Raw genomic sequence first — 12259 nt, 5'->3', positions numbered from 1 at the left:
ACCCTTAATGAACTACATCTGCCAGGATTCTTTGGGGGGGGAGCAATGACTGTTTAAAGCGGTACAATACCACTTTAAATGTGTAGTGTGGATGGGGCCCAACTTCATTAATTTCAACAAGCCTGAGCAGAACTTAGCTGGAAACAACCCTTCCCTTGGGGAAGGGGCTGGCAAAGCAGAGAAAGAGGGATGTGGACCACCCCATCACCTGCTAGCGGGCTCCTCTTTTCGGCAGTTAAAGCAGAAGCGACGACAACAACAACGAAAAAGGTCTCAACAATAAATAAATTATAAAATAGCTCTCTTTCTCCCTCCCCCCCTTTCCCACCCCCACCCAGCCCCGGAAAAAAAACACTGACGGTAAAAACAAAAAACAAAAACACAACTTGGCTTTGAGATGGGTTGCCCTCTTCCTGAATTGAACCCTGATGTGTCGCGGGAAGAAACGGGCAGACTTGCCTTCCAGAAAATAACACAGTGCACAAAAATATAGAGGAGCTCTGGGAGGGGTCGACCCGGGTGGGGAGGAAGGGGGGAGACGGGAGAGGGAGGGGACGGCGTCCGGGTGTTCTCATGCACGTGCAGAGTGCAGTGCTGGGACGGGAGGGATGGGGAGAGGCGCTCCCGAAACCTCTATATGCACGTGGTCCCTGAGTCCCGCCGTCTCTCCACGGCCGGCTGGCGTTGGGACACCCCGTCCCAGCTCCGGGGGGTGGGGGACACAGGGACCAGAGGGGTCTCTGAGGAGAGGACGGTGACAGGCCTCTCATTCCGGGGTCCCCTAGTCTGCCCCAGAGGAGGTCCTGCGCTGGCAGCAACCGGCTCCCGCCGCGATTTGGTTATCAGCTCCCATTGTGTCCTTGGCGATTCCTATGTTGCAGGAATTGGAGGGTGGGGGTGCTGGAGGTGAAATGGCGGGGGGGGGAGGTTGGTGGCGGCGGCACGGTGACCCCCGCTAGCATTCCAGGTTGGCCCCAAAGCTTTTCCGGCAGTCGATGGCCTTGGAGGTGAGCGGCTGGGCTCTCCATTGCTTCAGAGTCTCCTTCCCTATGCTGCTGGCCAGCTTAGAATAGGCAGATTTATATTTCTTGTCGAAGTCGGCTGCAGAGAGGGGAAGAGGCAGAAAGTGAGGGGTGTGAGGGGGCTCCCTCTTCTCCAGGTTTCTTCTTACAGCGGTTCTCAACCTGTGGGTCCCCAGATGTTGTTGGACTACAACTCCCATCATCCCTGAGCTCTGGCCTTGCTAGCTAGGGGTGATGGGAGTTGTAGTCCAACAACATCTGGGGACCCACAGGTTGAGAACTGCTCAGCTGGATCTCAGCATCCTGAGAATTTCAGCTTTTTTCATCCTTTTATTTTTAAACGAACACAGGCAGGTTTCTAGTATTCATGGAACGCAGCATCCTGAGAATTTCAGCTTTTTTCATTCTTTCATTTTTAAATAAACACAGGCAGGTTTCTCGAATTTGCACTTCAGCATCGTGAAGATTTAGGAAGTAAAAGTCGACAAAGAATTTTTTTAATCCTATTGTAAGAAGCCGTCTATATGGAGTGTGGACCGGGCACAAAAACTTACTGGAAAGAAAAACGCCCCTGTGGCTATTTCCCACAAAATAAAATAAATATGGGGGCATAATGGGCTACATTAAATTTTTCTGAAGGTGGTTGTAAACCTTAAAAAAACAAAAAGAGATTTGAGAATGGATATCCGATTGGTTTCAGTATTGTCAAGTAAATGAAATATTTTTTTAAAATAGATATGCAGAACAAAGAGAAGACTTTGAAATCAAACTGTTAATAGGGTAAGGAAAAACAGATCTCAAAAATGTACAACGCAAGCACATTTTCAAACTTCACGGATGCAAAGAAAGTGCCAAAAAGATTCTTGAGGAAGTTAGCCTTTTTCCTTTGGGGGGAAGAAATACTGCAAGTTCCTAGACCTCATGGATGAAACCTGTGTGACTTGTGAAATTGCTGGGTGCTGAAATAAGAATAATAATAATAATAATAATAATAATAATAATAATAAATTTATACCCCGCCCATCTGGCTGGGTTTCCCCAGCCACTCTGGGCGGCTTCCACAGAGATCAAAAATACACTAAAATGTTACACATTAAAAACTTCCCTGAACAGGGCTGCCTTAAGATGTCTTCTGAATGTCAGGTAGTTGTTTATCGCTTTGACATCTGGTGGGAGGGTGTTCCACAGGGCGGGGGCCACTACTGAGAAGGCCCTCTGCCTGGTTCCCTGTAACTTGGTTTCTCGCAGCGAGGGAGCCACCAGAAGGCCCTTGGAGCTAAACCTCAGTGTCTGAGCAGAACGATGGGGGTGGAGACGCTCCTTCAGGTATACAGGACCGAGGCCGTTTAGGGCTTTAAAGGTCAGCACCAACACTTTGAATTGTGCTCGGAAACATACTGGGAGCCAATGTAGGTCTTTCAAGACCGGTGTTATATGGTCTTGGCGGCCACCCCCAGTCACCAATCTAGCTGCCGCATTCTGTATTAGTTGTAGTTTCCGGGTCACCTTCAAAGGTAGCCCCACGTAGAGAGCATGTGGGAGGTAACCAGAGCATGCACCACTCCAAGTGGGAGATAATCAGAGCATGCACCACTCTGGCGAAACAGTCCGCGGGCAGGAAGGGTCTCAGCTAGATGGAGCTGGTAGACAGTTGCCCTGGACACAGAGTTGACCTGCGCCTCCATGGACAGCTGTGAGTCCAAAATGACTCCCAGGCTGTGCACATGGTCCTTCAGAGGCACAGTTACCCCATTCAGGACCAGGGAGTCCTCCACACCCGCCCTCCCCCTGTCCCCCCAAAACAGTACTTCTGTCTTGTCAGGATTCAACCTCAATCCAGATCTCTTTCTCACTTCCCCTTCCTGCTTAGGAACTTAAGAGGCTGCCTTATGCAGACCACAGGCCCATCCAACTCAGCAGTGCCTACACTGGGCGGCAGCAGCTCTCCAGACATCCTCTCTCTCCAAGTAGTTTGTGCCGCTCAAACCCCTTCAGGATACAGGGGCCTTGCACTTACCAATGTCCACGTGGTCCCTGCCCAGGGCTGCCAGCTTCAGGAAGAGGATCTCGTGGTAAACACTCCTAAGGAGAAGAAGAGGAGAGGGAGTCAGAGAAGCGCAGAAGTCCCTGTGAAGGCGCCCATGGGACCACGGGGAATTTTGTGGCTTGGCAACAGAGCACCTGCTTTGCATGTATAAGGCCGTCACTTTAAACCCCAGCATCTCCAGGTATGGCTGCCTGAAACTGTGGCGAGCTGCTGCCAGCACTGAGCTGGATGGTCCAACAGACTGAGAGGTAGCTCCCTATGTTCCTATTAAACCACCCCTTTCTTCATGAGGACTGGAATCTTGGCTTGCCTTTAGGGAAAGGATCAAGGCAAAGCAACAGGGCACTTGGACGAGGAAGGCCTCTGGTTCCGCCATCGCCAGGTATGTCTGCCCCAAATCCCAACAGTCTGACTTAATATAAGGCGCCTTCCTCTGTGACTATTTAAATATACTGTATTTTCCGCGCTATAAGATGCACCAGACCACAAGACGCACCTAGTTTTTGGAGGAGGAAAACAAGAAAAAAAATATTCTGAATCTCAGAAGCCAGAACAGCAAGAGGGATCGCTACGCAGTGAAAGCAGCAGTCCCTCTTGCTGTTCTGGCTTCTGGGATAGCTGCGCAGCCTGCATTCACTCCATAAGATGTGCACACATTTCCCCTTACTTTTTAGGAGGGAAAAAGTGAGTCTTATAGAGCAGAAAATACGGTAACCTTCATCCAGAAGCATGGGAACTAGAATCCTACTTTTATCTTTAGAGGAGAGGGCCGTGGCTGAGTAGCAGGACACCTGCCTAGCATGCAGAACGCCCAGGCTTCAATCCCCGACATGCCCAGGCAGGGGAGGGGAAAGACTCTTGCCTGAAACCCCGGACGGCCTCTGCCAGCCAGTGTAGGCAACACTGAGCCAGGTGGGCCCAAGCTTGCCGCAGGGACATGCAGGAGTGGGTGGGCAGAGGGGCAGGAGAGGAGAAATCGTACCTGGGCATGTGTGCCGTGCCGGACTGCTCCTTCACTGTGTCCAGGAACAGAGAGATGGCCTTGTGCATCTCGCCCATCCCGACCGAGCTCAGCACCGCCTCCAGGAACGAGAGCGAGAAGGGGTGGTTGTGTCGGCGCCAAGACTGGAGGCGGGTGGGGATGTTACCTGGGTGGGGTGCGAAGAAAGGCGGTTACGTGTCTGCAAGCGGACTTAAGCATATTGCTTTGAGGTACTTGCTGCTGCTTAACTGTGTTGCACAAAATGTTGATTTTCTGCTGTTATTGTTAGTTGTAACCGTATTTGGTACTCTGTGAATTTTGCACTATATGGGGTGTGAGAGACAGAGAGTGTGTGCCTAAATATGTACTGTGTTTATGCACATCCAATTGCCGTGTGACCGTGCTAGGGATGGGCAATATTTATTTTATTGGTTGAATTTATATACCGCCCTATACCCGGAGGCCTCAATATATATCAATATATTGTCCAAAACTGGTCTGAAGTCCATATTGTGATATTGCTTTCATAACTGTTGACCTGGCAATACAGTGGTACCTTGGTTCTCGAACTTAATCTGTTCCGGGAGTCCGTTTGACTCCCGAAACTGTTCGAAAACCAAGGCACAAGTTCCGATTGGCTGCAGGAGCTTCCTGCAGGTTTGTGGCGTTCGTAAATCGATCTGTTCGGCAACTAAGCCATTCGGGAACCAAGGTTTGACTGTATATCACAAATCATGATTCATGTCAGGGCCGGGCAATATATCGTCCAAAATTGGTCTGAAGTCCATATCACCATATTGGTTTCACAATTTTTGACCTGGCAATATATCACGAATCATGGGTGGGTAGGTGTGTGTGTGTGTGTGTGATGCAAAAATCACAGTGTGGGAAAAACCATGAAGCCAGCCGATGCCTCTACATAGCTCCATCCTTATTGCTGACATTGCAATATATAAATATGTGTGTTCAAGGCATGCGCGAGCACGCATTGCCCCAAGCCCAGAAGTGGCAAAAAAAGGACCCTAAAAAAGAGCGTAGAAAGGGCAGAAAAGGTGCAGAAACAGAGCCTAACAACCAACAAGCCTTTGCAAGTTCCTCCCAGGAGCCCTTGTTGGATAGGTAAAAGTCTTGGGACATTTCTGCTGAAATATGAAGTAGTTATAAAAGTTGAATGAATGGATGGATGGATGGACTAGCCCTCCCCTGCTGTTTGTCCCCAGGACAGAGTGCTCTTGAACATGGAAGCTCCATTCCTCACGAACACGGCTAGTGAAAGGCTAAGTGGGATCAAGCTTATCTAGCTCAGCGGGGTTTTCCTGCATAGCGAACAAACAAGACACACTGGGGGAAGCCTCACAGGACATGGCGGGGGCTGGCCATCTCCTGGTATGGTCCCTCCCCCCTTCCCCGTAGCAACCCCACGGAAAGGTAACCCCTGGTCTTGCTATTCCCAGAATCCGCCGTTCTTACCGTGGAACCTCCAGAGGACGTAAAGTGGGGGGTAGCTGTCGGGGTCTGGCGTCAACACATCCCAGACCAAACGTACGTTCACAAGAAGCCCCTCCTGAGGCAAGCCCTGTGGAGAGGGAGGGCGGTCATTGGGGAAGGTCAGAGAGCGCAAAACAAATACAGTGGTACCTCGGGTTAAGAACTTAATTCGTTCCGGAGGTCCGTCCTTAACCTGAAATTGTTCTTGACCTGAAGCACCACTTTAGCTAATGGGGCCTCCTGCTGCTGCCGTACCGCCAGAGCATGATTTCTGCTCTCATCCTGAAGCAAAGTTCTTAAGCCGAGGTACTATTTCTGGGTTAGCGGAGTCTGTAACCTGAAGCATATGTAACCTGAAGCGTATGTAACCCGAGGTACCACTGTACTCTGTCTTTCTATGTTGCTGTCCACTCATACCGATCCCAAAGCAGCTTGCCGACAATGAATAACAATGGCGTAATGAAACACCACAGGTACAACTTAAGTCACGTTGCATAATTAGCCAATCGGTCAGTAAAATAACTGCGATGTTATTAACGGGCCAGCAGCTGAAATATAAGCCAAGTATCACAGCTGCAGTGCAAGCTGTCTTGAGTTGCCAATGGTCAGGGATGAGGGGAGTTGGAGTCTAGCAGCACTTGGAGGGCCAAACCTTGGCTCCCCCCCAACCCTGGTAACAGAATCATGGAATTATAGAGTTGGAAGGGACCCCGAGGGTCATCTAGTCCAACCCCCCCTTAAATGCAGGAATCTCAGGTAAAGCATCTGGGACAGAGGACCATCCAATCTCTCCACAATGGTTTCCCCTGGTTCCACTACTGAGCAGCTCTTACTGTCAGATCTCTTACGGTAGGAAAGTCACAGGACAATTTCTAGACAACTTGCTTTAGGGCAGTGGGGAGGAACCAGAAGTTGCTAGACTACAACTCCCATCACCAGGGATGGCCAGGGCAGTCCAGCTACACCTGGAGGACCATAGGCTCACTGTGTGAAACATGTCCCAGCCAATCAGAGATCAAATAATAATAATAATAATAATAATAATAATAATAATAATAATAATAATAATAAATTTTATTTATACCCCTCTCTCCCTGGCCAGAGCCAGGCTCAGGGCGGCTAACACCAATAAAATCACAGTAAAAACGTAATAGGGGAAAAAGAGAGGGGGGAGGAGGAAAAAACACCAAACCGATTTAAAATACAGGTTAAAATGCAATTTAAAATGCAGCCTCATTTTAAAATAGCTGATAAATCAAGACTGTAAGGGGAGGGAAACATAAGGGTCACACCAGGCTAGGTGGAACAGTTCTGTCTTGCAGGCCCTGCGGAAAGATGTCAAGTCCCGCAGCGCCCTAGTCTCTTGTGACAAAGCGTACCACCACATCGGGGCCAGTGCTGAAAAGGCCCTGGCCCTAGTTGAGACCAATCTAACCACCTTGTGACTTGGGTCCTCCGCAGGGCATACCAGGAGAGGTGGTCTCGTAGGTACGTGGATCCTAGGCCGTATAGGGCTTTAATGCACTTTCAGAGGTGTAAACTCCCATCACCCCTGACTGCTGGGAGTCCAGCAATTTCTGGAGGGCAACAGGCTCTGTGCCCCTGCTTTACACCTCTGCAATTGTATTTCATATATGATCCCTGATTGGTTGGGATGTGTGTCCAGGACAGAGAACCTCTGATCCTTTAGATGTTGCTGGCCTCCCACCACCCTTGACCATTGGCCAGGCTGCCTGGGGGGTTGATGGGGGTCCAACAATGTGTTGATGGGCCATAGAAGGTTCCCACCTCTCTTGGTCTAACCTACCGTATTTTTCGCCCTATAGGACGCACTTTTCCCCCTCCAAAAATGAAGGGGAAATGTGTGTGCGTCCTATGGGGCGAATGCAGGCTTCGCAGACCTCTCCGCAAGCAGCGGGAGCGCTCCCGCTGCTTGCGGAGAGTTGCCTGCATGCCGAAGCCTGCGCGCGCTGAGCTCAGCACGTCCAGGCTTCGCGGACCTCTCCGCAAGCAGCGCTGGGCTCCCACGGCTTGCAGAGAGCTGCTGTTTGGGGGCTGGGGTCGGGGGAAGCTCGGGCCTCCCCCGCCCCAGCCCCGCACCTGGAGAAAAAATATTTCCCCCCCAAAAAAACTAGGTGCGCCTTATGGGGCGGTGCGTCCTATAGGGCAAAAAATACGGTACTTCACAGGGTTGTTCCAGTGAGGATAAAGAGGGAAGGGGAGATGCGTCACCTGCGGCGCAGACTGGAAGTGCTTGCTGGCCAGGAGCAGCTGGGGGAGGCTGCTGGGCAGACCCAGACGCTGGAAGTACCACACCAGGTTCCAGTAGATGATTGGGTGGTTGTCCACCAGCTCCGGCTGAGACAGGAAGTCCCCTCCCTCGTTCTCCAGGAGGGTCTCCAGCTCCTTCCGCAGGACTAAGGGGCTCAAGTATGCAAAGGCCAGGTGCTCCACTTCGGGGGCCGGACCCTGAGGAACCTGGAAGCGGGGGGAACGAAGCACAGGTAAGAACAAGGAAGGCGTCACGACAGACGTCAACCCTTGTGTTGCTCTGGCCCATTTTCAACTTTACCGCCGGACCCCACAATATAAAAAAGGGGCCAGGATTAAAAAATTGGATAGGTAGGAAAACAGGAAGCTGACTTATACAGAGGGGGAATGCTCTGGACGGAGAACTGCCTTCCACTTGCCCTCCTGGCAAGCTTCTGGGGGCCGCATTGCAACAGTGGGAAGGGCCAGAGGCAACAGGAGGACAAGAGATTAATCTGAATTTCACCTCTGTAACAGTATGTTTCTGGCAGTTCTTATTCTTAACTGTAAGCAGGCTTAAGCCCCGTCAGATAAAAAGGTGGGGTATGAATAAATTTCTACATGCACACTCATATACATAGCAGGCAGGCAAGAGGCAGTATCGGATTTTGGTGAGGACTAGAAAGCAGATTTTTGAATTTAAAGAAGCTAAATTGCAGGCCCAGAACGTGCCTGGTAGGGATCGAACGTGGCCATACGGCATCGAGCCAACTTCAAATGTTCCAGAAGCGCTTCACGAATTTGCGTGTCATTTGGCTTTGTAATTTGGAATTTATGCGATGTGATTTAATTTGATGTGATTGGCCAGTTAATAAAAATTAAATTTTTTTTTTAAAAAAGAAATGTTCCAGAAGCGAGTCCGCAGCATTTAATGCCAAGGGGGTAAGCCTGGGTTCAAAATAGGCCTGTCTAGCTAGAATGGGGGGAGGGGGGGACCACAGGCTCAGGGGCCAGATGCGGCCCTCCATATACACCCTTTGCCAGGCCTGCTTTGTACCCTAAGTGTTTTTTCCCTGTGATTGTAGCCACGGGTTCGAGTCCTACCCTCCCTTGAACCCTGATTATGCCCTCTGGCTTCCCTGGATGAGTCTATTGCCTGTAGCAGAAACTAGCCCCATCGCGCAAAGGTGCCATTTACATGTGCTGCCCCGCCCACTTTTGCCTCTGGCTCCGCCCACCACTGGCATCACGCGGCCCTCGAGAGCTTGCCCAAACGGGAATAAGGCCCTTGGGCTCTGCGTGTTGCTCCTCCTCTCATCGCAACTCCCCCGTTTTCTAGCTGCAAGACTCAGAAGGTTCTCCCCCAAGCCTATACGCACCGGAGACTCGGTGAAACCGTTGCAAAGAGACCCAGCCCTGGACTCCCTTCCGGGTTCCGGTTCAGCTTCATCCAGAGACAGGCAGTGGGAGCGGTCGCTGAGGACGGGGCCCTGGCTCCCTGGGGCGGGGGCTTCGCTGTCCCGCGGCCAATCGGAGGAGATAGAGCTGGTGTCCGAGGTGTCGGCGATGCTGGGGAGGCGGAAATGATGGAAAGAAAAACACCTACTCAATATATATGTCAACGTATTCTAGTCCTCCCATTTTTTATTGCAAACATAAGGACTAGTGCCTTGCTTAAAACAAGCAAGCACCAAGCGTCTTTCTTCACCCCCGCACTCAAAACAAGCCATAGATGAGACAGCTAACCTGTTTCTTGGTCTGCGTTACAAGAAGGGAAAATCACATGTCCATATGTGTAATAAATAAACCCCTGCACCTAGAAAACTAGAATGCTGGAGAAGATTTCTAAGTGCATGGAATATTTGGAAGGTTTTTTTTCCCTTTTTTAAAAAAAGAGAGTAATTGAACTCTCCTCTGAAAGTCAAAATGGCACAACCTAGACATAGAGGACTGTATCCAACTGAGTTCTACTCAAGAGTAGATTATTGAAAATGGACCTAAATTAGTCATGTCCATTCGTTTCAATGGTTCTCCTTTGAAAAAAGGCCCAGCATTGCATACAGTTCCAGGCTGTATTATTTGCAAAGGGCTAAGCCTCTTGTCTCTAGAATCCTAAGAACAGTCTCTGTTCTCCAATTCTCTGCCAGCCATCTGCTCTGGCGCCACCTACTGGTAGCTCCCTGACTTCTGCCCCACGAGTCTTAGGAGCCTTTCATTGGTTGTAAGCACTGCTTGTCATTGCCTCTGGTGCCACCAAGTGGTGGGCCCCCTAAGTTCCGCCCCACCAGTCCCAATGGAAAGCAGCCAGTGCTGCTGAGCAGGCCACCCCTATAATGAAAGGGGAGTGGAACCGCCTGGGGTTCTGACCTGGGGGCCGCCTGGAAGTCCTGGATCTCAATGCTGAGGAAGGGCACGAAGGGGCGGGCGCAGAAGGAGCAGGTGGTGTTCAGGTTGGAATCGTCTGAACTCCAGCCGGCCATCACCTCTTCGTCGTACACCAGCGAGCTGCAGGCCTGGCACCGGGAGCAGCTGGAGAGCAAGACCTGAGGAAGATCAGGAAAGAAAGTTGCTTGGCAAAGGCCCATAGAATCACAGAGGGCAAAGAGTCGCTTGCAGACTGTCCATTGAAACAAGACAGTTCCCGGCCTGCAATCTTGAAGTCACGGCACACAAGGGCAAAGGATCAGGGAGGGAAGAGGAAAAAAGCAAGCTCTTGCACTGGCTCTTGAAGAACCAGTTCTTATTTGTGGCACAGGAACAACTCAGGAGTGGGAGGCACCTAATGGAGCTCGTATTTCAGAAGAAGGTGGAGTACAGCGTTGTGTAGGGGTTACAGTGACAGTCTTGGACCTGCAAGACCTGAGTTCTAGTCTCTCTGCTCACCGGCTAACCTTGGACCATTCACAGGCCCTCAGACTAACCCACCTCCTGGGGCTGTTGCAAGGATGAATTGGAGTTGGGGCAAGGGGGAACCATGTACCTTGATCTCCTAGGGAGAAAAGGCACAGTAGAAATGTAATACTAAATTAAATGAAATTAAACAGTCGAGCTGCAGTGTTTTGAACCAGCTGGAGTCTCCAGATCAAGCCCCCGAAAGCAGCCCCACATTAAAGGTAAAGGGACCCCTGACCATTAGGCCCAGTCGTGACCGACTCTGGGGTTGCGGCGCTCATCTCGCTTTATTGGCCGAGGGAGCCAGCGTACAGCTTCCGGGTCATGTGGCCGGCATGACTAAGCCGCTTCTGGCGAACCAGAGCAGTGCATGGAAATGCTGTTTACCTTCCCGCTGGAGCGGTACCTATTTATCTACTTGCACTTTGATGTGCTTTCAAACTGCTAGGTTGGCAGGAGCAGGGACCGAGCAACGGGAGCTCACCCCGTCGCAGGGATTTGAACCGCCGACCTTCTGATCGGCAAGTCCTAGGCTCTGTGGTTTAACCCACAGCACCACCCGCGTCCCAGCCCCACATTGAGTGCATTGCAAATAACTGAGGCTTAATTATAATGCTTGGAGGGTACACCTACGGTACGTTAAAGTACGGATGGTGGAGAGAGGAGCTTTTGAGGGATGCAGGCAGAACGAGTCAGGGACGGCAAGCTGGAATATACCTCAACCGCCGGAGACTCTGTCAGCAGATCGGTGGATTTCCGGAGGTTGAAACTGCACAAGGAGCTGTTCGAATAATCGTACTCGCTGCCCAGGGACACGGAACTCTGTTGCAAAGAAAAGTGGGGTGGGGAATATTTGTTGGAATTTTGTAGCATAAACCGTAACAAGAAATAACGCACATCTCAAACGGAGACAGTGAATCAAGTAACCAAGCAAGGGGAAAGGGCGATAATAGGAACCCGGGTAGAGGCAACTCCCCATTTACACGGGGGTTAAGTCCTGAGGCAGCGCACATGTAAGCAAAATTGTGTTTATTGGGAACATAATGAAAGAGACCTGCAAACACCACAATCGCTCCTTCCAAACCTCCTTGCTCAAATTCCGACCCTCCACAGGCCTCAAAGACCGGTGCAAGGGCTCATGGAATTGCACTTGCAACGGCTTATGGGATTGCTAAGCATAGTTTTTTGCGCTCTTTCAGGGCCATTTTCGCCCCTTTTCATGCCACTTCCAGGTTTGTTTTTCATCTCCACCACGCTAAGCAGTTGGCTCCTTGCCTCTCTCGCCCTGACCTAGCCACTGTGATCCACGTGATGGTCACCTCCAGACTGGATTACTGTAACTTGCTCTACGTGGGGCTGCCCTTGAGACTGACCCAGAAACTCCAGCAGGTGCAGAATGCCGCGGCGAGACTCCTCGCTGCGAGATCACATTCACCCAGTGCTATACCAGCTACACTGGCTTCCGGTGGAGTACAGGATCAGGTTTAAGGTGCTGGTTTTAACCTTTAAAGCTCTATACAGCCTAGGACCCTCGTACCTACGGGACAGTCTCTCATACTGCTTCTCCTGGTATGTCCC

At 50.8% G+C, this 12259-nt stretch overlaps 1 protein-coding gene across 3 annotated transcripts in view; it reads right to left on the bottom strand.

Annotated features, from left to right (window-relative positions):
* Positions 1–201: 201 nt before the first annotated feature.
* Positions 202–12259, bottom strand: part of DENND4B (DENN domain containing 4B) — a 58479-nt gene continuing 46421 nt past the window's right edge. For all 3 annotated transcript variants that reach the window (XM_081891300.1, XM_081891302.1, XM_081891301.1), the window contains exons 21-28: positions 11399–11503; positions 10157–10332; positions 9169–9358; positions 7772–8017; positions 5522–5627; positions 4052–4217; positions 3040–3104; positions 202–1101 (exon numbers count right to left, since the gene is read on the bottom strand). In XM_081891300.1, coding sequence (XP_081747426.1) covers positions 956–1101; positions 3040–3104; positions 4052–4217; positions 5522–5627; positions 7772–8017; positions 9169–9358; positions 10157–10332; positions 11399–11503 — 1200 coding nt within the window. In that variant the 3' untranslated portion in view covers positions 202–955. The remainder of the gene's footprint in view (positions 1102–3039; positions 3105–4051; positions 4218–5521; positions 5628–7771; positions 8018–9168; positions 9359–10156; positions 10333–11398; positions 11504–12259) is intronic.

The sequence above is a fragment of the Podarcis melisellensis genome (assembly GCF_964234715.1).
Source record: "Podarcis melisellensis genome assembly, chromosome: 16".
Lineage (NCBI taxonomy): Eukaryota > Metazoa > Chordata > Lepidosauria > Squamata > Lacertidae > Podarcis > Podarcis melisellensis.
This window is presented reverse-complemented; position numbering and strand designations above follow the sequence as displayed.